The sequence below is a fragment of the Lactuca virosa genome, chromosome 5 (assembly GCF_052849685.1).
Source record: "Lactuca virosa cultivar CGN04683 chromosome 5, Lactuca_virosa_CGN04683_v6, whole genome shotgun sequence".
NCBI lineage: Eukaryota > Viridiplantae > Streptophyta > Magnoliopsida > Asterales > Asteraceae > Lactuca > Lactuca virosa.
Window position 1 is genome coordinate 278,300,139 of NC_136430.1, and position 27,836 is coordinate 278,327,974.

Genomic DNA, 27,836 nt, shown 5'->3' on the forward strand with positions numbered 1-27,836 from the left:
ATAATATTACAAAATTCGAAATATGTATATTTGTTGTGTAAATTTATACATTTTATTGTTACTATATAAAGATAAAAAAGTAGGTTGGTATGATATACAAAAATATAATAATTTCAATGATATTTTAAAATCATGCCAAAATTAACCGGATTTTTATGACATAAAAATTAAAAAAAAAATCATAAATATCTCTAATATATAAAAGTAACATATTCGTAATTAATGTCAGTTCCCAAGATAGTTAAATTCTGTTTTGTTAAAGGTACGTAATATATTTTCCTGTTTATTTGAAAAGTTTCAGAAAAGTAGTTAACTGATTTCATGTAATTTGTGACAAAGAAAATAGAAATATATGAATACATATATTTGATATAGGAACAAAAAATAATCGAATAAAAATATAAAAAGCAAAAAAATGTACTGATCTTCTAGTGCACAAGAGCGAATGTTTGAAGAAAAGAATGATGATGGAAATTATAAGCAATAAGAATGATGTTGTAGGAGATGATTTGAAGAAAATAAACGATTGAAAATAAGTGTGAGCCGCGGATTCAAGGATGAATCGTATATGTATGTGATAATTTGAATATGATTTTTTGGTATTAATGATTTCCTAATAAAATTAGATTTTATATTAATGGTTTACTAATATAAACATATTTATATTAATGGTTGATGTTAATGCATTGATTGAAATGGTTTGTTAGTAATATGTTTTTAAAATTGATCATATTAAAATCTTCATAATCGGAAATTCAAGATTTAAAACATGGAAAGCTTTTATTGGAATTAAATACATTCCATTTCAACGAATGTAAGTTATTGTTTGACGATTGTAAAACATTTATTGGAATTAAATACATTCAATATGGGGAAGATGATGTCAGCGATTTGATCTAAGGATGAAAAAAATAAGATTGAAATACAATCAATGGTCCAGATTATATAAGATGATGTTATAAGGTTTCTTTTTTAATAATATTTAAAGATTAGACGATGGGTAGAAATTGCCCATTCATATATGTATGTATTCTCTTCACTTTTTTTATACGTCTAAAATTTGTTTTTAAATAACATTTGAGTATAGACTAGAAGAGATAGTGGATGATATCCATTTAAGGTAAAATGATCAAACGGCTGAAATGCGTTTGATCATCTCCACTCTCTACTCATCTTCTTGATCCCCAATTGGGTGCAGGTTTTTGCCATTAAAACCAAACTCTCACATTACACACTGTTAGAAGAGAATTTGAGAGATTCGGCTACGGATCTGAAAACCCAGATCTCAAAATCTTTCATTTCTCCTTTCCGATCATATGGCTAATCGATCGCATCTAGGGTTTCACGTATGGATCTGCGTTCTTCTTCTTTTATCCATCCATGGATACTCCTTCTACCTCCCTGGTGTCGCACCCCAAGATTTCTATAAGGCAAGAAATTCTGATTTACCTGAATGTGGTTCTGGTGTTTCAATGTTTGATGATATTGCTAGTTAGGGTTATTATTATTGCTCATCAAATATGATTTAAATAGATCGTTACAGTTACCTTGTGTTTTCATTGATTTTGGAAGAATCTAGTATGTCGGCATGTTCTTCTCCAAGATCCATTGTTAGCTTCCATTTTTGTATGCGTTAGCTTCTGTTTCTTGATTAATACATAAAAATCAGTAACTTTTTCCCCAATTTGTTTACTCGGTGTAGTGATCTTAGACTTGGATGACAGGACATTGGTTCCTGTTGTTGATCTTGCTTCATTTGTATCATTGTCTTCTAAGATCTCAGCTTCTAATCATTATCATGTTCTTACACTCTAATCTAATGGTTTAATCTTTTTATTACTTAGCTGTCAACAATCTAACTATGAGTTGTGTATGTTATGATGACTATAGGCCCCCTAGAACTCAACTTGTGTCCATGAAAATGATCTGATTTGAAAATTAATAAACTGAGATTATTAGCTTTTGGGCCCTACACACTGGTAATAGTGCTTAAGGAGTAGATCTTCCCACATACAAGCCCTTGTATTGTATCCACCAAATGGGGCCTCGATGCTGTGTGGAAAATCTCTTAAAAAGCTGTTAACGATACCTGAAATACTACAATTGTATTATACTATTATTATAAAATAAAAATAAAGTCTTCTTTGTTTGTAATATCATGAAAGTCTTCTTTCATGACATTTTGTATTAAGTCGTTCATTCTGCATTAAGTCAAAAAGAAACATCCACCCATTTAGTAACGTGTATAAATATTTTCATTTTGTGATTATAGGGAGATGTTCTGAGGGTAAAAGTGAACAAATTGGCTTCTACAAAGACTCAACTTCCATATTCTTACTACTCTGTCCCTTATTGTCGCCCAAATAAAATAGTTGACAGTGCTGAAAATCTTGGGGAAGTTCTTCGTGGTGATCGTATAGAAAATTCTCCCTATGAGGTATAAAACTACAGTTTTTGTATCAATTATGTTCCTTTTTACACTATGTTCTATAGTTTTCTAATGAAAATTTATTTGCAGTTTCAAATGCGAGTGCCACAAATGTGCAATGTTTTATGCCGAAGAGTATTAAATGAGAAAACCGCCAAAGAATTTAAGGAAAAGATTGATGATGAGTATAGAGTTAACATGTAAGACACTTAACATCAAAATTTTTGAATTTCACTATTATGTAGGCCTAGACAAGGATGAGACTTGAAAAGACAGGACCTGACATGACATGACAGAATAGGTTGTACTGTGTTTAGTGTGCATTGGAATTGGACTGAGACTGATGTTAATGGGACAAAGAATGAAAATTTTTGTCCCATCCAAAAAAAGTGGAACAGGACTTGCTTTCGATCTCGTCTGTGCAAAAAACAAGAATACCCTTTTCATCATCATCTTGATCTCTTGTTGGTGCAAAAGACATGAATACCCTTTTCATCATCATCTTGATCTCTTGTTGGTGCAAAAGACATGAATACCCTTGTGTTGTTATTGATTTGTAAGCTTTTGTGGACAGGATATTGGACAATCTACCTTTGGTTGTTCCCATGACAAGGCTGGAAAAGGATTCACCTGTTATATATCAGCATGGATATTTTGTGGGACGCAAAGTACAGTATGCAGGAGTAAGACCCTTTTTTCTTTTTTTCTTTTTTTATATTTTTATATTGAAGTGTTGTCTGTTAAAATATAATCAAACCGCTCTTTTCGCATTAAGTAAAAAAAGAAAGTAACACTTAAGTAAAAAAGTTTGGATGTAATGGGGAATTGGAAGGAAAAGAAAAAAAAAAGATTGGGGAATTGGAAGGAAAAGAAAAAAAAAGAGTGAAATTTTGTAAAAAGTTTGGATGTAATGGGGATCTTAAGCCGCTCTTTTTGCATTAAGTAAAAAAGTAACACTTATATATAGCTTACAAGATCAAATTCTGCTCCCATTAAGTCCCGTGTGAAAAAAGTGTCTGGATGAGACTAAATGACCATTTTACCCTTGCATTCCAAAAAACAAATTTCACAACTTTTAACAACATTCATCTATGGCTGTCCAGATTAAGTTCTTGACCGATTGAGCCTGTTAATTCAAAAAGAAAGTCACTTATTATATTTTTTCTAACTTGTAATTATCTGCAGACAAAAGAAGAAAAGTATTTTATCAACAACCATTTGACATTCACTGTGAAGTTTCACAAGGATGTGCAAACTGATTCTGCAAGAATTGTAGGATTTGAAGTTAACGCTTTCAGGTAACAACACAATCAAAGGTTTTTATTATGACTTAATCACTTAATAGAAAAAACCCTCAAATTCATTTTCCTGACTTTCTCAATTAAGTCGTTCTTTCTGCATTAAGTCTTGTTTCCATTGATTATGTACAGTGTTAAGCATCAATATGATGGTGAATTCAATGCGAAAACCACCCGCCTATCAACATGTGATGCTCATGCAAAACGCATGGTCACAAGCTCTGATCCTCCACAAGAAGTCGAAGACAAAAAAGAAATCATTTTCACTTATGACATTGATTTCCAAGTAAGTTGCATTGTGGGTCCCACCATGGTTTTCTTTTTATCAAGTCAATTAACATTTAAAAAAAAAAAAACAGGAAAGCGATATAAAATGGGCATCAAGATGGGACACGTATCTTCTAATGGCAGACGATCAAGTCCACTGGTTTTCAATCGTGAATTCCCTCATGATCGTTCTATTCCTTTCCGGGATGGTAGCCATGATCATGTTAAGAACACTTTACCGCGATATCTCAAAATACAACCAATTGGAAACACAAGAAGAAGCGCAAGAAGAAACCGGATGGAAACTCGTACACGGTGACGTATTCCGCCCGCCATCCAATTCCGACCTCCTCTGTGTCTACGTCGGAACCGGAGTCCAATTCCTGGGAATGATACTAATCGCCATGATCTTCGCCGTCCTCGGATTCCTATCCCCGTCGAACCGCGGCGGTCTCATGACCGCCCTTCTCCTCCTCTGGGTCCTCATGGGTATCTTCGGCGGGTACGCGTCGGCGCGTCTTTACAAAACTTTCAAAGGAACGGAATGGAAAGCGATTACCCTCAAGACCGCGTTTATGTTCCCCGGAATCGCGTTTTCCGTCTTCTTTGTGCTTAACGGTTTGATATGGGGGGAAAAGTCATCCGGAGCGGTTCCGTTCGGGACGATGTTTGCTTTGGTGTTTTTATGGTTCGGAATCTCGGTTCCGTTGGTTTTCGTTGGGAGTTACATTGGATTCAAAAAGCCCGGAATTGAAGATCCGGTGAAAACGAATAAAATCCCGAGGCAAATCCCGGAACAAGCTTGGTACATGAGCTCGATTTTCTCGATTTTAATCGGTGGGATTTTGCCATTTGGTGCGGTTTTTATCGAGTTGTTTTTTATCCTAACATCGATCTGGTTGCAGCAGTTTTATTATATTTTCGGGTTTCTTTTTATTGTGTTTTTGATCTTGATTGTGACGTGTGCGGAGATCACGATTGTTTTGTGCTACTTCCAGCTTTGTAGTGAGGATTATCTTTGGTGGTGGAGGGCGTATTTGACATCGGGTTCATCGGCTTTATATCTGTTTTTGTATTCGGTTTTCTATTTCTTCACCAAGCTTAATATCACCAAGGGCGTTTCGGGGATTTTGTACTTTGGGTATATGCTGATTGCTTCGTATGCGTTCTTCGTGTTGACCGGGACGATTGGGTTCTATGCGTGTTTCTGGTTCACCAGGCTGATTTACTCTTCGGTCAAGATTGATTGATTGATTGATTATGTAGTTTTCTTGATGATTTATAGGGAGATTAGGGGTGCTTTATTGATATGTTTAGTTATACGAATTGTTTTTGGGTAATTGGATTTGGTGTTTGATGAATTTTTTTTGGATAATTTGTATGTAGAGATTTGAGGGGATTATTAAGGCATCTTTTCGTTCTTGTTTATGATAATTTGTATCTTGATTCTGAAGTATTATTATGCTTTGTGTGCTTCTTGGGAGTGCTCCTGCTACTTTGTCTCATTGCCTAAAAGGCTACAACCATCGCCTCTACTTCTAATAAAGAGTGGTGGTGGTAGTGGCGGATGGTGGTTGACATTGTTAACTTGTCATCATCATATCATGCAATATTAGTTTTATGATTATGATTGAAATATTGAATTTGACTTTGTTTTGGTTTGGTTTGGTTTTAACAACTAAAAGACATGACAGAAATTGATCGGCATCAAATGTTTTCTTTATCATTATTAAATCATATTATTCCAAAACTGAATATAAGAATATCATTTGGTGAAACATTAATCCAATTTGAGAGTTGACCAACTAGGCAACTATATTTGTTAATTTTCAAACAATTATCTATTATGTTCAAAAAAAGGCATGATGATCACAATAATTTTCAATATATATATATATATATATATATATATATATATATATATATATATATATACACACACACATCATTTTGAAAACAAAAACCTATAAGAAAACAACACATTTATTTGCGGTATTAATAATTACTTATGTAATAGTATATCTATATATCGTGTCAATAATAAAGAATAATTTGTAATTTTAAATATTGTATCAGACTATCAGTGTCTATAGCTAATCCTATATACATATTTTATAGAATTAAAGAAGAAATTGTAATTTTTTAATTATGTTATTATTGATTGGTCGTGGTAAAGAGTGAATGAAATGATTTAATAGAGTTTTAACATGAATACATGTGTATTTATGTAAGAGTGGAAAAGACTTATGGTAAAGAGTTAAAATGATTTAAAAGAGTTTTAACATGAACATATATGCATTTATGTAAAATTGAAAAAAGACTTATGTGTCCCTCTAAAGCCCATAGAAAACGAAAACAAATAGTGTGTGCTAAACATATCTCACATGTACTTGAGGCTGACTACCTCTCAAGTATGGGACCGGTGATTGATAACATACTCGTATACTCGTACCCATAGAAAGACCAAAAAAAAAGTCGTGTCATAGTGGATTTTGTAGTGTCCATTGCTAAAAAAAAATAGAAGATATAGTAAGGTTTTGTGCTAGCTACTTCAAATATTATTTTAATAAATTTTATAATCACATGCTACTCATCCAAATACCACGACTCCCCCTTTTTCATCTCACCCAATTTCTACCCCTATATAAAGGCACCATCCGCTACAAATGGCAGCAGCAACCGCCATTAGAGTTGCAGCACATTCTTCTCTCACTCTTCTCGCGTCATCCCCATCTTCATCTTTCTCCATTATCAAAAACTTTAGATCCATATCCCATCTGGGTATCATTTCATTTTCTGCAAACCCGTTGTTGTTTTCTTCTCCAAGAAGCAAACGTATGGCTCACGTTGTCGCTAAGGCCACTCTTGGCCTCACTCATCCTGCCCAAATCGACCATCCCAAGGTTTATTTCTATCATAATTTCGATCATTTTTCTTGATTCATGTTCTGTTATTACTATTTTTTTATGATCGATTAATCGCTCATCGTACCCGCTAACCTAGCTGTCAAATCATTTGATCTGTGCTGAAATTGTTATATCCAATAGTTTATGTGTAATCTAGGACGTAGGCATGACGTTAATTCATACATATAATCGGATACTTGAACTGTACTAAAGAAGTAAATGGTGCTATTATAATAAAAAGTCAACTATTAATTGAAAGATTAAAGAAGTCTTCCAATTCAAGAAGGGTATGATTTTTGTCAAGCTTTTGATCTCCAAAATGTTACCAATTGTTCTTAAAACACAAGTAGCTCTTTGTCAAGTTTGAAGTTAAAAGATAAAGTAATCAAAATAGATTGTTTTTATCAAATATAGATCCACATAGTCGTTCAAAACTATATGATTCATGAAGCAAATGATGCAAACCCCGATTCTCTCTTTATCTTTTTGAAAACATATCTATACAACTTACCCATATTTATTGCTCCATTCTAAGACCCAAAACATGTTTGTACCCAAATGAATCTAAAGATCTTTCTATTAGCATTTCAAGAACTTGTAACAAATGATAAATGCAACAAGACCCCATTCTAAATCATTCTTCTTTCATTTTGAAACATGCAAGATTTCTTTTGCTGCTAAAGAGACCAATTTGGTAGAATGGAAAGGAGATATACTCGCAGTGGGTGTCACAGAAAAAGACATGGCAAAAGACCAAAACTCAAAATTCCAAAACCCGATTTTAAACAAGTTAGATTCCCAATTGAGTGGATTATTGTCAGAAGTATCTAGTGAGGAAGATTTCACAGGAAAAGCTGGACAATTAACTGTTATTAGATTTCCGGGTCTTGGATCCAAACGGGTCAGCTTAATTGGGATTGGAAAGGGTCCCACAGGCCCATCTTATCGTAGTCTTGGTGAGTCTGTTGCATCAGTTGCAAAGTCTTCTCAAGCCAAAAGTGTTGCCATTGCTCTTGCTTCTTCAGAAGGGTTAACTACTGAATCAAAGCTTGCTACTGCTTCAGCAATAGCAAAAGGCAAGTTTTTTTTTTCTTATCTTTTATTATGTAGGTGGCACCTTGAATTTTATGGATAATTAATAATACATGGAATAGGATTACTAAATTTTGAGTTATTTTTCTTTGGTTTATGATAGGTACATTGTTGGGTACTTATGAAGATAACAGATTCAAATCCGAGTCAAAGAAATCCACTCTTAACTCTGTTGACCTTTTTGGCCTTGGATCTGGACCTGAGCTAGAAAAGAAACTTAAGTACACACAAGAAATTTGCTCAGGGGTAATTTTGGGAAAAGAGCTTGTAAATGCCCCTGCTAATGTCCTCACTCCTGGTTAGTCGTCCTTTTTTTTGACCAACTTTTTACCCTTCTTGGGCCCATTTGTTACATGTTTATGTTTATGCTTCAGGGGTATTAGCGGAAGAAGCTGAAAAGATTGCTGCAACATACAGTGATGTAATTACAGCAAAGATATTGGATACAGAACAATGCAAAGAATTGAAAATGGGTTCATATCTTGGTGTGGCTGCTGCTTCTACAAATCCTCCAAAGTTTATCCATTTATGCTATAAACCTCCAAGTGGTTCCATTAAAACCAAGCTTGCTTTAGTAGGAAAGGGGTTGACTTTTGACAGGTGATAATGATATTCTCTTATTTTGTTTTCAAATTTGTTATTAGTTAGAGAATGTATATTTAATGTTTTCTTTCAAATGTGACATTTTTTGTTGTTTTTTCTGTTTGCAGTGGTGGCTACAACATCAAGACAGGACCTGGTTGTTCAATTGAGCTGATGAAGTTTGATATGGGCGGCTCAGCAGCGGTTTTAGGTGCTGCAAAAGCCCTTGGTCAAATTAAACCGCTTGGTGTAGAGGTGAAATGATATGTTCTAATGAAAATTTATAAAAAAGTTACCTGATAAGGGCAAAGTTTCTTCCTTTTTATACAGAAAGTCTTTTCTTTTTTGGATTGAATGAAGTGTCTGAATGTGAATCCATTAAGTAAAAAAGTAATAACACCTTTTTATACTTTTGATATATGACTTTGGCTTATAAATTATGCTATCACAGGTTCATTTTATAGTAGCAGCTTGTGAGAACATGATAAGTGGAACTGGTATGAGGCCTGGAGATATATTAACAGCTTCAAATGGAAAGACAATTGAGGTACAGATTTACAAAAAATCATTAAAATTTGATAAATGATAACAAATTAGAAGTGTATTCAGAAGGCATTTTCTGTAAATACAATTATGAAGTTTGAATTCCCATCTTGTATATATAATTGAAGGAATCTTTCATGTTAATGTAGGTCAACAACACTGATGCTGAAGGCAGACTTACACTTGCTGATGCTTTGGTGTATGCTTGTAATCAAGGAGTAGACAAGGTGACTTTTGCTATTCAGTTGCATCTTTCATTTGAGTTAAATGCAAAAATAGCAGCATACTTTCATTTGTTTGTTTATTATTTTTTCTTATCACATCATTGGGTAGATTTTTCAAGTTTCAAAAAAGAAATTGAAAGTACAATGCTATAATTTGGTAGATTTTTGATCTTTTAATAAGAAAAAAAAAATATGGAAAGTATAATGTTGTAGTAGTAAGAAACGAAAGTAGAGTGCTAAATTACACAAATCAATGAAAAGTACATTGTTATTTCTTGCATTTAGCTCTTTTTAGTTTGTGGCTCCTTGTTAAAGAATTGCTGACATGGCAATGGCATGTTCCATAATTTCTTCAGATAGTTGATTTGGCAACTTTGACTGGAGCTTGTGTGGTTGCTCTTGGGCCCTCAATTGCAGGTATACACAAATACATTGATAAGATAATTTGGGATAAAAAAAAGGATATATAAAAATACTCATTATTGACATTTTCCTTAAATGATAAAACAAAACAGGCATTTTCACACCGAGTGATGAGTTGTCAAAGGAGGTGGTTGCTGCCTCTGAAGTCGCCGGAGAAAAGCTTTGGAGGTTGCCAATGGAGGAAAGTTATTGGGAATCCATGAAATCTGGGGTGGCTGATATGGTCAACACTGGTGGTCGTCAGGGTGGTTCTATTACTGCAGCTCTTTTCTTGAAACAGGTATCGTTCTTTCTCCAAAGAATTTAAGGTTAATTGCAAAATTACATTTTTACCCTTTCTGCTCATCACAAAGAACAAGTAATTTCATTTTAGATGTTTGATTATTGGTCAAACAATTTTCATCTATTTTACTTCAAGACGACCATGTACTGTGTTTGGTATGCATTGGATTGTGAAACCTTTTGTCCCCACCCAAAAAGATGGGACAGGGGTCGTCTGTGCAAAAGACATAAATGCCCTCCTCATTATCATCATATAAGAACAATTAGTGGGGGGGTATATAAAGAAACATATTGATGAAGGTTGTGGTGAATTATTGCAGTTTGTGGATGAGAAAGTAGAATGGTTGCATATTGACATGGCGGGACCCGTTTGGAGTGACAAGAAGAAAGCAGCAACAGGATTTGCAATCCCAACTTTGGTGGAATGGGTCGTGTCCAACTCTTCATCTTAAAGGCTTTAATCAGTTGGGCGGGTTGACCCGTGGGTCTTAAATTCTCTAGTGACTAGTGGAGTGGAGGGAGGTTCAAATGTGAGTGAGTGTTGCTGAATCTTAATGAATAAAAGGATGTCCATTTAAGGAAAAAATTGTATCTCTGTGTTTGGGCCTCCCAGTTTATGCATATGCAATTTGGTTATGGTTTTTACTGATTTTCTTTTGGGATTCTGTGTTGCATTTTGCATTGTTGCTTCTCAAAGGTTTTATTATTCGTATTCGTCTAAACTCTAATAAAATTTGAGCATACAATTTTTTAGGAAGAAATACGACTTATGTGTACATAAAAATCAAACCTTGTATACATCCAGAGGTCCAATTTGATCAACCTGGTTTAAGAAAGAAAAACTTGTCATCTTTACAATAGATCATCTACTACCATTTAGACAAATACGAATGATATAAATGTATGAATACGTGATCATAAATATTAGTGTAAAATACAGATGTTGTCAATCTGGTTTGGTGAAATATGCACTTTTGGCAACTTCAATACTTCATGGTGATATTAGTTAAAAAAATTTGATCCAAAATGGTGGACTCAACATGCTTTTTCGATTCTTTCCATTGACTTGAATAACTTACGTTTGTCTTTAGACAATTGTAATCAAGAGGAATGTCATGTGATAAAGCGCTAACTTTCTAATTTCTATGCTCCATGACTTCTTAGGCCAGTAATGCATGTAATCTCTATTTCTTCCAATTTCTCTCGTATACCTTAAAAATAACTAATGAAGTCCAATGAAATGTTGTCAACAAAAGTCCATTGTCTAACCTCCATTTGTACCGCTTCATATTCTAATGATGGAGGTGACACAATAACGAATGTTTCTAACTGTAAAAAAAAGGGAAATTGTCAAAAAAGTCCTAATATTTTCAGGAAAGTTACACTTTAGTCCCAAGATTTTTTTTTGAACATAAAAGTCCCGATTATTTGTAAAAACACGATAATATGTCATTTCATGTTAAAAGAAAAAAAAGATTTTTTTGTAAACTTGAGCCAAAATGAAATAATCGGGACTTTTATGTTCAAAAAAAAAATCTTGGGACTAAAGTGTAACTTTCCTGAAAATATTGGGACTTTTCTAAAAATTTCCCAAAAAAAAATAACAAATCCAATTTAAATAACTATATGGTTGAAAAAATTATTGCATAAAAAGTTTATTAGTTCGTAGAATTATAGACATTGAATAAGATAATAGACTAATCTAAAATAACTTTATCAAGGTTTGGCCCAATCTCAACTTCAAGAGTTCTATTTGATATCAATTTAAGTTTTAATATCTTCTCTAGCCTCTTTACGCTCGACTTAGGATTTGGTGGAAGTGGATTTCTTTTTGTTTCCACAACTGCTGATTCTCTCTGTAAATAAAAATTTATTTAATATAATATAATAAAGTATGGTTATAACAGATGGATATAACCGATAAATCGCAAAAAATGAGTTGTATTAATTATGAAAGTTTTAGGAGCGCAAAAAATGAGTTGTATTAATTATGAAAGTTTTAGGAGGTGAGCTATTATCCCTCGTGAATGTAACCTACTTTTCCAAGAAACATTCATGCAAAATGATCAGAAAAGACTTCATTATGTAATGCCACAAATTCCTGTTTTGATTATCGATTCCAGTATGGGACTAATCCACATATTTGATTGTATCAAAATCACTAATACCTATATAAAAACAACATTTAACTACAAAACCAACCGTAATAAAAAAACCAATTTTGGATGTTCTTTGGATTTCGAATTATGGTTTATGTTTTGACAATGTAATTTGCATTTCTAGGTTCTTTAAGTTAATTATAAATTGTCGTAGACACTGCTAAACAAGATAATACCCAAAAGACAACAACCAAACTAAAGACTGACCTATTTAATCCGCACAAATTAAATCCATTAATATGGATTAATTTGTTCTTTGGATTCCAGAATTTTTCTTCACAATAGAGAGATTACTTTTACTATATAACTACAAATCTTGGAAATAAAACCGTAAAACTAAGAACTAACCTAGTTCACCATATGATGCTCAGCCGAGTGCAAATGAATGCTTCATCTTGTCGAAAATTTCCAGAGAATATGAAACGCCGTATCATAGTGTGGTGGGTACCATATATCAGACCACATAAAGGGTATGATCTGAGTTTTTTCACATGTGAAAATGCAAATAACTAGGTTATTTTCTTATGTGCTAAAAAAAGTGAAAAGTGGTCGGTTTTTTTAATCTCTCTATAAAATTTTATATTAATTTCTTTTAATATAAATATAAACTTGTTTATCCTCGCCGGTAAAAGTTTTTTGACATTTTCACAAAAAACGATCATTTGTTTAAACGAAAAGTAAAAAAAAAAAAAAAAAAAACACGAAACATTCATTTCATTACGATATACAACTTTTACAGCCACGAGTTAACACCATATTTTCTCTTTAGGCTATTGTTGATTTCTTTCATAAAAACCATGAATACATATTTCGGCGCCTAAAACTCGTCCTCTAACGACAAAACGAGTAACATGAAACCCACATGCAAAAAACCAACTTCAAGTTTCTTCACTTCGGTTCAATATCCTTAAGAAGTCCAACAACTTGTTGCATGCTTGGCCGCTTCGCCGGAACATCCGCCGTGCACAGATACCCAATCTTTAACCCCTCCACCATCTGACCCTCATCACCGACGCCTCGCATCTTGGGATCTATGGCTATCGAACCATGGTTCATCCTCACAAGTCCTCTAACCCAATCAACTAACCCTGGTGCTTTCAAGTTATCTTCATCTGGATATTCATCCCCCACAGGCTTCTTCCCCGTGATTAACTCAAGAAGAATCACCCCAAATCCATACACATCGGATTTTGGACTGACGGTGGCCTCCGGCGGCGAGTATCCGGTAGACCCACGACCGGTCTCATCAGAAACACCGTTGCCGAAGATTTTAGCGAGCCCAAAGTCCGATAATCTGGGTTCAAGATTATAATCGAGATAAACACTACTCGCTTTAACGTCTCGATGAATAATCGGCGGTGAGCATCCGTGGTGGAGGAACGCCAAGGCACGGGCGGTGCCTAGGGCGATCTTGTGCCGGAACCGCCATGTGATCAACAGCGCTTCCGAACCCACGTTTTGGATCCCGTTTTCATCGGTTTCTGTTTCTTCCCATGTATCTGTACTCCAATCTTCAGTCACTTGAACTCCAAGAGGAAGATCGTAAAGCAAATTATGCAAGTTTCCGTTCTCCATGTAATCATAAATCGCGATTCGTTGTTCTCCGGCCAAACAGTATCCCATCAAAGGAACAAGATTCGGGTGTTTGATTCGTCCGAGATACTCGAGCTCTGTTGCAGCTTCTTGGTCAGTCATGGTGGAACCATGGACTAAAACCTTAATCGCGACATGAACCCCACCTCCCAAAACCCCTCTATAAACCGGTCCGAATTGCCCTTCGGCCAAAAGGGTATCCCTGTCGAAATTTGAAGTAGCTGATAAAAGATCCGAGAATGTAAAATTCAACAATGGCTTCTCGAAGATCACAACAGGGACTAAAGATGCAATCTTTACATCTGCTACCCAAGTGGTTGAATCCGTTCTGAATGAAAATGGCCCAGAAATTGCACATTTTTCAGTGTAAGATTCTTGTTTAACATCCCACATTCGCGTTTTTTTCCGACAACCGAAAGCACAGAGTAGCAAACCGACGAGCAAGCAGATTAAAGTGATGGCTAAACCCAAGGCGAGCTTGAGTCCTCTATGTCTATGGATTTTTCTTCTGAAAAGGGTCGGATTTGCAGCGATTGGGCAACCATTTGATGACCCGATGAACGCTGTTTGAAGGGTTTCGAGTGAAAACTCTGAATCACAAAGGGTTAAGTTGTTGTAAGAGAAGTTGAATCTTTCCATCCATGGAAGTTTTTGCAAGAGAGATAACGGTATGTCTCCCGTTAAGTTATTGTTTGAAAGATCGAGATTTTGGAGGGTTTTGAAGCTTAGAAGTGGGAGTTTACCAGAAAGATGATTACTTGAAAGATCGAGTGTTTTTAAATGATTTAACTTCGAAATCCCATCACCAATTCGATTGGCTAAATTGGTTTTTGACAAGTTAAGGTACTCTAAACTATGGAGTTCATCGATGTGGATGAAACTTTGTTTCGAAAATCTGTTCTTCGCGAGATTAAGGTGTTTGAGATTATGAGCTTGACTTAAATTACTGAAAAACATTCCGCTAATCTGGTTATCGGACAAATCAAGATGAACTAAACGAGACCAATCGAAGGAAGAACTGAAATTTACCTGAGAAATATGACCTTCGAAATGATTACTACTTAAATCAACCACCTCTAATGGCCCTTTAAAGATTTCAACAACAGCACCCGTGAAAAGATTCTTGGAAATATTCAAATAAGTTAAAGAAACCATCTTTGAAAAATCCGAACCCCTTCCTCTGATTCCATTTCCAGCAAGATTTAAGCTTTTGAGCTTCGGAAATGCAGTGTCAAAACCATCAGGAAGACTCCCATGGAAACTGTTCATAGAAAAGTCGATGGATATCAACGAGTGGCAACGTATGATCCCTAATGGAACGATGGATTCGAACTGATTTCGATTGAGATTAAGAACTTGTAAACTGGGAAGAGAATCGAAAGAATCAGGGAGACTCCCGGAGAAATTGTTGAAAGAAAGGTCAAGTTTTTCGAGCGATTCAAAGTTGTCAATGTTAGATGGGAGATTAACGGAGAATTTGTTGTTTGAAAGATTGAGCGTTTTGAGTGAAATCAGACTCCAAAAATCGGATGAGAAATCAGTGATTTGATTACTGTTTAAATCGAGAATTTGAAGCTTTTTGAGTTTGCCAACGGTGTTATCGGGAATTGGACCAGTGAGTCCCAAATTAGGAGCAACAAGACCAATGACATTTTGTTGTTTAGCATCACAAAATACAAACTGCCATGAACAAACAGATGAAGATGGATTGAAAACATGAGGAGATGAAGAATTTCTACCCATTTTTTCAAAGAAACTAGAGATGAAGAACTCATCTGTATTGGGTATTAACTGTTCTTGTTGTTGACCAAGGTTTGACTTCAAGAAAAGTGTTAGAATCAAAATGGAACCCAGCAAAGCAAACCCCATTTCTGAAATCAGCTAAACAAAGAGAGGAACAGTCAATTCTTTTTATCACCCTTCCAAGCACCTTTTCACCTCATTAATGTTTATCACATTAACTGCAAAACCAACCCACCTGCCACCTGCCACCACCACCACCACCACCGCAATCTGCTAACCTGAAGATTCGGGTGTTTCAAAGAAAATACTCATCTGATCGAAGAAGCCAAAAGAGAAAACAGGGAAATTTAAAAACTTTTTGTCTTTGTGCTAAAAGGGCATACGAAAAGGGTTCAAACTTTGGATGAAAAAGAAGAAAAAGGAGGGAGAGATGTTGGGAATGGAGAATTTGGCAGTTTTTTTAGTGAAAAGAGTGAGTGGAGAGATTGTGGAGACCGGAGGGAGTTCATAAATGTGCCAAGGGTTGGTGAACGTATCAGAAAAAGCTATTATGGTATTCAATGATGCAATACTGTGTGCGTTTTGAGTGTGTTTTGGTGTGTGTGGTGGTAGACATCATTTTTACTCAAGTTGTTTATGTTTTTTTATCATCAAATTTAAAAGTAATAATGGATAGAAATTCAACTTTTTAGAAAGCAAAAAAGAAAAGGTTGATATGATCTTAGGAGGTAATAAAATTTGGATTTTATATAAAATAATACCAATATCTTTTTTGGTGTATACGATTTCTTAATAGTTATTTATTTATTTATTTATTTTGTACATGTATTACTAACAAAGTTTCACAAATGCATGTCAAATCAAATACCCACCTATATTCATAAATGTAATATATATATATATATATATATATATATATATATATATATATATATATATATATATATATAGCGAGAGAGAATATTTATTAATAAAAGGAAAATCTCTCATAAATGGGTTTAGGTGGTTTTCAAAAAAAAAATTCTTAAATTTTTAGGTTATCAAGAATGGTCCCTTGGTTTAAATTTTTTTTAAGAGATGGTCCTTCATGTATATAAAAAGACATTTATACAATTTTAAATTTATTTTAGATTTTCTTTAACCAAATTTTAATTTTAAAAAGTAAGAAAATAAGATGGACCCCTCTTAGGTGCATTTCATGCATCTATTTTGCATAAATATCTCATCGTTAGTGTTGTTGTAACGTCTTGAAAATCCAAGGTAAAATTTTCATTTTTAAAATAATAATTTATAAAACAAATTGTTCTGAAACCATTTAAGGTAAAAATATCATTTAAACATCAGAGTAAACTAATCAATGCGGAATTAAACTTTGGGGGATGTTGTGCAGTCACGTCGGACTTTTCCCTTTTGAAACGGAAGTAGCTGAAACCATAAACATAAACTGTAAGCACAAAGCTTAGTGAATTCCCCAAAATACCACATATCATACATATCCTTGGGCCTAACCCTCACATTGGGCCCAACCCATAATAATGGACCTAGCCCAACATACAATGCAAGAGTCACAGAAACAGCTAGCATATAACATACATTGGGTCTAGCCCTTCCTGATCCATGGGCCCAACCAAACATAAAATGGGCCTAGCCCGTCATATAATGTGCCTAGCCCAACATACCATGCGAGAGTCACAAACACAGCTAGCATATAATAGATTCTAGTGGGCCGGTATTGGTGCATTCGACCCACGGGTATAGTCACAAAGACTACAAAACCCATAATTGATCTCCAACACTATTTTCTTGCTTATGCAATATCATTAAAATACATTGTATAACTAAACACTCGTTCAACTTACTTTTGAACTAAATATTGACAAACCTTAGTTTGTAACTAGACCAAATCACAATACATATAATTCCATTTTAGTACAGTTTTCCTGGTCATACAATACTACGGGGTATGACTATACCCTTTTTCACCTTATTTGGAACTAGACATCCTTTATACGTTTTAGTTTAAAACTTAAACAAGACTACAATCCCTATAATCAACTTTCAATACCAACCCTTGTCACACCCCCAACCATAGGTGGAAACACCGGACTATGCGACGTCTTTGTCGTGGATCACAGTTATTGAACATACATTGAACAATACAAAAATATAACATAAAAGTACTATATTATTACTGAAAAAGATATTACAATAATATATAGAGTTACAATAATCTAGTATTTCAAACAATATACTACTAACTAATGCAACATCACACTGATCTGTAGATGCTTGCAACTTCACGACTTGACTTCAAGGAGTGCGAGCTTCCATTTCTTGGTTTTCTTGGAATACATACGGTTTTGAAAACATCAACATGATGTTGGAGAGTTAACAGGTTTGTAGTGTTGTATCGAAAGTGTTGGTGATTTTAGTGTCACCATGTCATTTTTAGTCACTGAAACTAACATGTGAGTTAAGGGGCTTCATAATTTGTACTCTATTATAAGTACGGGGTTGTGCGGAGTGCACGCATGTATAAGATCGAATTAGAAGCCGCTTCGACGACTAATCGGGGGTCCGGGGGCAGCGCCCCTAGCGGGGTCCAAGGGGCAGATCCCCGGGCAGCGCCCCCGCGGGGTTTGGGGCAGAGCCCCTAATATCGTTTATTATATAAACGACTCTTCTTTTTAGAAGAGGGTTACGATCTTAAGCTCTCGTTTTTCATTATACTTTCACAGAATCCTCTAGCATTTTGGCTTACGATTTCTGTGCCTAGAATCGTAAGTGTCCACTTGGATTATCCTAGGCTGAATTTCTTGTAACCCAGACATAGGGTAGAAATATCAGTTCGGAAAGTGATATCACGATCAAAGTTGGTATCCAGATCTCCACCACAAACCCTAATTTTCCCAACAGAAATTACTTTTTATACTAAAAGTATATGTTTTATCGTATATAATAATTTTCTGACTTATATATAAATTTAGTGTACTTTTTATCACTAAAAAGTGTACGATTATTATATAAGTATTTATTTGACTTATAATTTGGGATACCTGTAAAAACTCCTAGTATGGGTAATGAGTGTATAAGTTTTTATCAGTCTTATATTAGGAGATACTTATAAGAATTCCAAGTATGGGTAACGGGTATATAGGTGTTGATTAGATTTATGTTATTAGATACTTGTTATATTACCAAGTATGTGAACTGAGGGTGCCTCCCAGACGGTAATAGTAGTGGGTGCCTCCTAGACAGTAGTGGTAGTGAGGGTTATGTCTTTGTACGATTGTTTATTATTTGGGCAGAGTAACGACATAATATATATTTATTATTTGTGTAAAAAGAGCAGATTAATGGCATTATATATATCTTTTATCAATTTTAAACGAGTAGAGTAACAGTATAATATTAGTTTTTATCCATTTGAAAACGAGCAGAGTAACGATTTAATATTTATCTATTATCCATTTTTAAACTAGTAGGATAGTGATATGATATACCTAAGTTTTTATAAAGAAAAATCTTATAACGACGATTTTATTATTATATAAAAACTAATTAATTAAGCATGTATCCCCCCCCCCCCAAATTTGAGAAAGAGTTTGAAAAAAGGGACCGTGAACTCACCCTTGAAGCGTGTTTTACTGACTCCAGGTGCGCGGCTGTAGGCGTCGGGGCTCGGGACTAATCAAAGAAAGGTAAGGCTTCTGGTAGAAGATTGAGGGAGCGAGCAGAAGCTCTAGAGGTGTGAAAATGGAAGGGGTCGAACCTTCTATTTATAGTAAGAGATTTGGGGAGCGCGTCACGCTTTAGGCAGGGGGGCGCCACGCTTAAGCGTGTTGGCTCCACTCGGGTGTCGACTCGGTCAACTTTTTGTTGGTCCATGCAGGAGAAATCTCCGTGAATCTCATTTTTCGGGTGCCACATGGCACGTTCCGGGCGTGCCACATCACCCTTACCGGGTAAAGTTGATGATTTTTGGAAAGTCATATCTTTTGCATACGAGCTTCGTTTTTGACGCTCTTTATATCCACACGTAGCTATCGACGAGTACTACAACTTTCCCTTAGATTCCATTAGCTAGTTTGGCTCCTATTTTTAATTCATATTTTTGTAAGGGGTGCACTGAAATGAAACGAATAAAATTGTAACTCTCTCATACGAACTCTGTTTTTGGTGTTCTTCGTCTTGTTGGTTTTGTATCGAGGAGTACTACGAATCTCCTTTATGTTATTTTGGTTAAAACTCAACCAATCTTTCTATAACTTTTTACGAAACACATTTTCGTGCGCGGTTGATTTTAAAACTTAGAAAAATCATAATTTCTTCATACGAAGTCAGATTTTTGCGTTCTTTATATATTCGGGATCGTGACGATGTGTGCTTTCAGGATATGCTATTATTTATATAAAAATAAACAACTATATATACACCTAAATTTTTAGTTTTTGGGAAATTTAACTGATTTTTTTCTTATATATTGGAATACGTTATCTTGTATTTTTATCATAGATTGACAAATATTACATATTTAGTCTATTATATTTGATGTTCATCATGTTTGCGGTTGATGATTGATGGCGGTTTTTGCAATTGTCACAACCCTGTTTAGATAATACAATCATAATTTAATATATATCTTTAATACAGACTATCAGATATTTAATATACATTAATCTTTTTAAGTAATAATACTTCCATTAAGATTTTCATGTAATAATACCATATATACACTTAATACATATATAACCATATCTGGTTCACACAGTGTATGTTATCAAATATATATTTAACATATATTCCAGATCATAGGCATTTAATTCTCATATAAACTTCCAACTGATATTTAATACTTTTAATAAATACTTGTATTAAAATCATGTTCATAAAAATAACTATGCACTCACCTGATTGAAGTGAAAGACTTACGGGAAAGTCCGCTCCATGACTAACACTTCAATTTTCCCTTTTAAACGACCTAAACACTAATATTACTAAGTTTTAATATTTTTTCGTATTTATAAAGTTATATTAATCATTACCGAATTCTTCAATAATCATAAAGAAATATCGAGTTCTATCAGATCGGGAATGACAAATGACAGGTAAAATCACTCTGGAGGTAGGATCCGTTTGGTAAAAAAAAGGTACTATTTCGAAAAAGACATTTTAAACACCTTACAGATCTAGCCTAGACATCACTCTCGTAAATAGATCGATCAATATAACGATTGATATTACTAATAAATCTTATTTGTAAGTTCATACTAACGACTATGAACATAAATATAAGTTACACCTAAAGCATAGGAAGTATAAAATCAACTTACAAGTTTTCTAGTGAAAAACCAAAAATTGCACGGGCAACACTTCGATATCGAAATCTCTATTTCGTCGGGCTCTTTGATGCTCCAGAACTTTGCTACTAACACTTGAAAACTCCTAAAATCAGGCCTCGGGTTGCAGGAAATTTTTGAGAGAAAACTAAAGAGAATTGTGGGGTAAAATGCTCAAAAACTGAAGTATATATAGACTCTTCTAAAGGACGTGTCACGCCTAGGCACTTCGCACCCTACCTACGTGGCTGATTCTCCTAGCGACACGTCGACAATTCCGGCTGGTGGCTCATTTGGCTCTCCCACTAACACATGTCATTCTCTTATGGTGCCACGTCATCGATGCATAGGGGAAGGGTCTTTCTAGTTGCGCCACGTGTCGGTCGTCCGGTAGGGCCATGTGTCTCGCCGGGTGTGGAGCCATTATTGGGTATTTTTCGCATTCATTAAAAAAATCATAACTCTCATATACGAGCTTCGTTTTCGACGTTATTTATATCCCCCGTTTCGTATCGACGAGTAATACAACTTTCATTTAGACTTCGTCAGCTAATTTGCATTCTATTTTTAATTTTACAGTCCGTGAAGGTTACACTGTAAAATACTCTATGAAATTTATAACTTCTACATATGAACTCCGTTCTCGACGTACTTTATATTGGCAGATTCGTATTTACGATGACATCAACTTTCTTTTAGATTGGTTTGTCTAACGAGCAACCTATTTTCATTTTATAGTATATGACACATATGTGTATCGTGTTGAACACGAAACTTCGAAAAATCATAACTTCTTCATACGAAGCCAGATTTCGTCGTTTTTATACTTACATATTCATAATTATGATTACTACGACTTTCATTTGGATTATCTATTCAAAATAATGTTTTATCAAAAATGTTATTTTATCGTTCTTAAACGTCTAGCCTAAATTTGCAGGCGTTACATGTTAATTCAACTATCACTACTAGAAACCCTTACGGTTGTTCGGTTACGTACTCCCTGCCCGCTTATCTCACACTCCTAAAGCATATGTTTATTTCACATTTCATTTTTCTTCGCCCCCTTTCAATCGCCCTTAGACTCGTTGAAAGACCCACACTTTCATAGTTGACAATTGTTACTCCGAAACATGCTACGTGCATATTCATAAAAACAATGTTTTATATTGATAAAGTGATTACAAAATACAAACTACTGGATACAAACCAACTATTTCAAAGTGTTATATATTACATAACTCCCCAGGATTCTATAGTTTTATACATATGGGAGTGCAAAATACAATAGTTTCAAACTATTCGAAAATCTTCTATCAATACAATAGTTTCAAACTATTCAAAAATCTTCTACCAGTATATAACTATACTGGATGCTTATCTCCTGCAAATTAGTTAAACATTGAGAGGGGTAAGCGGTGACGCTTAGTGAGTTCAATAATAGATACAATATAACGTTATGCCATATATATACTTCAATATGACAGAGGCAAAGAGGATCAAGGAACAACAAAGGCATAATGCGAAAAGCTTTCCATATCAATCAATGAGACATAACAATTTCCATACTTGATATACAATCAATAAAGTTTCAGCACAAATGGCACAGAAAATACTCAGGAATATCATTTTGCTAGAATATTCAGGCTTTCAGCCTTATCTTAGCATACTGCCGAAGCCAAAGTGATGCCTATGTCATACACTTCATGGTCAACGGTTCATACCAATACCCAAGTGATGCCTATGTCATACACTTCGTGGTCAGAGGTACAGCCTTGCTATAAAAATAGCAGAAATAATAACACGAGATGATAACATGGAAAAGCACATAGCACATATAACACATAACACACAATTGTTCCTATATATTAAACTCACCGTGAAATAACTGGGGTTAAAATAGTAATTTGGGCAGCACTTCGGCTCTAAATATGACTTTCTTCGTTGAAAACCGGGCCCTGCGAGGGTTGGGCTTCGAAACCGAAAAGATAAATTTTTCGGGCTTCTCGGGAATTTCGGGGCGTGTTTCGGGCGTTGGAATTAATCCCGGGGCTTCGGGGGATATCAAAGTGGTGAAAATATGGAAAAAGGGTGAAAAAGGGCAAATTTCTAAACTTTACCCGGGAGATCTCGCATGCACTATTTATAGTGCAAAGGTCCGGATCCGAAGCGAAGGGAAGAAGGCAGGTGTCTGCGAGGCTCGGACCAGCTGGCTGCTTCGGCGAGGCTCGGATGCAAGGGTCGGACAGATGTGCGCTTTGGATTGGTCGGATGACGCGACTACTTCCTCGGTCGAATCAGGAAGCAACACGCGGGTCGGGCACGAGGGAAGCATGCGAGGTTCACGTGACCGGCTTTGGATACCTGTACGACAGGCATCGCTTCTCAGATGCGCCACACAGCTGCTTCGGACACGTGGCCAACTCAGAGCGAGGGTAACGTGGCTGGCACTATTCATGCGAATTTTCTCGAAAATTATGCCCAATCTTGTAAAATCCATAACTTTCTCATACGGGCTCCGTTTTTGACGTTCTTTATATGCACACGTAGGGAAAATTATGCTCTATAACTTTCGTTTGGACTTCATCGGAAAATTTTGAATTTATTTTTATATTATTATTTTTAACAGACCGGGACTGGTAAATCCGTTAAAAATTCATAACTTTTTCATCCGACGTCCGTTTTCGTCAGAATTTTTACCGTTGTACTACTATTGACGATACCTTCGATTCTTGTTTAGGTTGTGTCGGCTAAAAATCACTCGATCTAAAATTCGAGTTTTTAGCTGTGTACTACTAAGCTGAAACTTAGAAAAATCATAACTTCCTCATACGAAGTCAGATTTTGGCGTTCTTTTTATCAAAATTCTCGGATTAACGAATACTACGACTTTCATTTAGATCACTAAGGCTAAAAAGTAGTTTATCAAAAACTCACTTTTTACGTCATTCGGCACAGTGCCGGTTTTGTCGCGGATCTTCGATTGGTCATAATTTCTTCGTTATAACTCGGATTTCGATGAGGTTTTCGCCTAAATGTTTCTAACGAGATTATCTACAACTTTTAATAATAAAATTTTACTTATTTCAAATTTTATATTTTCGTTAAATTTTGATATTTTAACTTTTAATTGGAATCTCATAAGACTTCCAATATTTTCCGAGTGATTCTAAACATAGTTTTACCTTATATCTAGTAAAAACTATCGGTTAGAACTCAATACTCAATATCACATAATATTTCATAATATTATTTACTTAAAACACGATTTCAAAACGTGTATGTTACAAATACCTCCTACTTTTGAGAATTTCGTCCCCGAAATTTACGTCGATTAAAATAAATGGGGATATTTCGCTCTTATCTCCTTCTTATTCTCCCAAGTATAGTTTGGGCCTCAATGGTGTTTCCACTTGACAAGCACCAACTCTACTTCTTTATTACGTAGCTTAGTCGTTCTTTCGTTTACGATTTCTTCGGGCTCTTCTACATAAGTTAACTTATTATCCAGTTTCACCTCGGATAATGGAACTGCTTCATCATACATGCTTAAGCATTTGCGCAGATAACTCACATGAAAGACATCATGAATACATGCCAAATCTTCAGGCAATTCCAAGCGGTATGCTTGTTTACCAATCCTCTGGAGGATTTTGAAAGGACCAACAAATCTAGGACTTAGTTTTCCTTTCATTCCAAATCGCATAAGACCTTTCCATGGGGATACCTTCAACATTACAAAATCACCCACCTGGAATTCTATTGGTCGCCTCCTCTTTTTCGTATAGGACTTTTTTCGATCCTGGGCCGATTTCATTCTTTCTCGTACAATTTGAATCTTGTCGGTGGTGTCTTGAATCATTTCAGGGCCTCCAAGGATCTTCTGTCCTATGTCACGCCAACATAATGGAGTACGACACTTGCGACCATATAATGCCTCATATGGTGGCATTTTGATTGAAGCGTGGTAACTGTTATTATACGAGAATTCGACAAGAGGTAAGTATTTATCCCAGTTACCACCGAACTCCAAGACACATGCACAAAGCATATCTTCTACTGTTTGGATTGTTCTCTCCGTCTGACCATCTGTCTGGGGATGATAAGCTGTGCTGAGGGCAACTCGAGATCCCAATTCACGTTGCATACTCGCCCAAAAGTGAGAAGTGAAGTGAGTATCACGATCAGAAATGATCTTTAGTGGCACACCATGTCTTGCAACAATTTCATCCAAGTATACTTGTGCGTATTTTTCCATTGGATCCGTTTCACCCATGGCAAGAAAATGAGAGCTTTTAGTCAGGCGGTCGACGATTACCCAAATGCTATCATGCTGTCTAGCAGTCTTTGGCAATTTGGTAATAAAATCCATGGACAGTTCTTCCCATTTCCATACATGAACACTAAGACTTTCTGGGGTTCTGTAAGGCTTTTGGTGTTCTGCTTTGACTTGTAAGCATACTAAGCATTCCTGTACATATCTTCCAATGTCTCTCTTTAATCCAGGCCACCAATAATCAGCTCTTACATCATAGTACATTTTACTTGTACCAGGATGTATTGACAGTTTAGACTTACGGGCTTCATCTAAAATCTTCTTTCTTAATACACCAATCTTTGGAATCCATAGCCGATTCTTGAATACCTTCAATCCTCTTGGATCATCAAGCAAAGCATCAGTATAATGTACCATCCCTTCTTTCTTCGCATTTTCTGGATTTAGGGCCTCTACTTGCCATTTCTCTAGTTCATCTAGAATAGTGAACTTTACTGTAGTGTGAGTAATAGCATAACACATACTATTACGATAAACCTTTCTGCTAAGTGCATCGGCAACTACATTAGCCTTTCCAGGATGATACAGGATTTCACAGTCATAGTCTTTGATCAGCTCCATGGCTCGTTGTTGTCTCATATTCAAAGTTTGCTGACTGAATATGTACTTGAGACTCTTATGGTCGGTATACAATTGACATTTTGTACCAAAAAGGTAATGTCTCCAAAGTTTTAGGGCAAAAACCACCGTAGCGAGTTCGAGATCATGGGTGGGATAATTCTTCTCATAATCTTTCAGTTGTCTTGAGGCATAGGCTATCACTTTACCACGTTGCATCAACACACAACTGAGTCCCAATCTTGAAGCATCGCTATATACGGAGAAATCATCATCACCTTCTGGAAGTGATAAGATTGGAGCATGAGTCAAAAGATCTTTTAAAGTCGAGAAAGCTTTTTCTTGGGCTTCACCCCATTCGAACTTCACTTCCTCTCGTGTAAGACTCGTGAGAGGTACGACTATACGAGAAAAGTCTTTAATGAATCTCCGGTAATATCCCGCGAGACCCAAGAAACTACGAATTTCGGAAGCCTTACGGGGCACTTCCCAATTTTGAATGGCTTCGATTTTAGTAGGATCTACGGATACACCGTCACCAGAAATAACATGGCCGAGAAATTGAACTTGGCGAAGCCAAAATTCACATTTCGAGAATTTAGCATATAGTTTCTCCTTTCGAAGAAGTTCCAATACCGCACGAATATGAATGGCATGATCAGCTTCAGACTTGGAATAGATTAGAATATCGTCAATGAATACGATGACAGATTTATCGAGCATTGGGCGGCATACCCGATTCATCGTATCCATAAATATAGCAGGAGCATTTGTTAAACCAAACGGCATAACAAGGAATTCATAATGCCCATATCGAGTACGAAAAGCAGTCTTCGGTACATCCTGCTCGTGAACTTTCAACTGATGATAGCCAGATCTTAGATCAATCTTTGAGAAATAGCTAACACCCTGAAGTTGATCGAACAAATCGTCGATGCGAGGTAGTGGGTACTTGTTCTTGATAGTCACCTTATTCAGCTCATGATAATCAATGCACATCCGCATCGATCCATATTTCTTCTTGACAAACAGTACCGGAGCGCCCCAGGGAGAGGTACTCGGTCGAATGAAACCTTTGTCAAGTAGTTCCTGCAGTTGGATCATCATTTCTTTCATCTCAGCTGGCGCAAGACGATAAGTAGTCTTTGCAATCGGGGCAGCACCAGGCACAAGGTCAATTCGGAATTCTACTTGCCTGTCCGGAGGAAGTCCAGGCAATTCTTCGGGAAAAACATCTGGATATTCTTTAGCAATGGGAACATCATTCACCGTTTTCTTCTCCTCTTTTGAGACATCGACTGTGTAGGCCAGATAGATAGAACACCCTTTCGATATGAATTTACGAGCTTTGAGGAAAGATATTATTTTTAAGGTTCCTTATTCACCATATACATAAATAGGATTCTCCCCTTCAATGGGAATACGTACTATCTTTTCATAGCACAAGAGTTCTGCGTGGTTCTTTGATAACCAATCCATGCTGAGAATAATGTCAAAGTTGGGCAAGGAGATAGGGATTAGGTTAGCAAGAAAGTTATAGCTTTCAATTTCTATAATACAATCCCTATAGACTTTATCAGCAAGTAATGATATATTTCCAGCAGTATCTACGTGAAATGGTTGTGCGAGTACATAGCAAGCAATTTGAAAGGAATGCGCAAATTCATAAGACACAAAAGAATCTGAGGCGCCAGAATCAAATAAGATGTGAGCAGGTCTAGAGTTAACAAGAAATGTACCTGTCACAACATTCGGGTCCTCGCGTGCCTCCTGTGAGGTAATCTGGAATGCACGGCCCTTAGCTTTTGGCACCTCCTCCTTTTTAGTTGGAGTACCCTTTGATTGTTGAACAGGGGATTGACTTCTCGCCGGTTGTTGAACAGAAGCTTGACTCCCCGCCCTTTGACTAGTAAGAGTAGGGCAGAAACGCTTCCTGTGGCCAGTAACACCACATGCAAAGCATGTAACACCTTTCATTGGACATACGGGCTTCTTGTGGCCTATTTCTCCACATCCAAAACAGACCACAAATCCTTCCTCTAGTCTGCATTCGTCCGGATGAT

At 35.8% G+C, this 27,836-nt stretch overlaps 2 protein-coding genes and 1 pseudogene across 2 annotated transcripts; 2 read left to right on the forward strand and 1 right to left on the reverse strand.

Annotated features, from left to right (window-relative positions):
- Nucleotides 1–1,180: 1,180 nt before the first annotated feature.
- On the forward strand, nt 1,181–5,421 carry LOC145114479 (transmembrane 9 superfamily member 8-like). Its single transcript, XM_079050490.1, has 7 exons — nt 1,181–1,430; nt 2,273–2,437; nt 2,519–2,628; nt 3,003–3,111; nt 3,614–3,726; nt 3,859–4,012; nt 4,086–5,421. Exons 1-7 carry the CDS (start codon nt 1,317–1,319, stop codon nt 5,241–5,243), a joined length of 1,923 nt encoding a protein of 640 aa, XP_078906616.1. The 5' UTR covers nt 1,181–1,316; the 3' UTR covers nt 5,244–5,421.
- A 1,181-nt stretch (nt 5,422–6,602) lies between these two features.
- Nucleotides 6,603–10,690, forward strand: LOC145114341 (leucine aminopeptidase 1-like). The gene is made up of 10 exons (XM_079050335.1): nt 6,603–6,896; nt 7,564–7,975; nt 8,095–8,289; nt 8,366–8,591; nt 8,702–8,828; nt 9,025–9,120; nt 9,266–9,343; nt 9,697–9,757; nt 9,856–10,043; nt 10,366–10,690. The coding sequence occupies exons 1-10, from the start codon at nt 6,660–6,662 to the stop codon at nt 10,495–10,497; spliced, it is 1,752 nt and encodes a 583-aa protein (XP_078906461.1). The 5' UTR covers nt 6,603–6,659; the 3' UTR covers nt 10,498–10,690.
- A 2,205-nt stretch (nt 10,691–12,895) lies between these two features.
- On the reverse strand, nt 12,896–16,103 carry LOC145114873 (putative LRR receptor-like serine/threonine-protein kinase At2g24230 pseudogene; annotated as a pseudogene).
- Nucleotides 16,104–27,836: the final 11,733 nt, after the last annotated feature.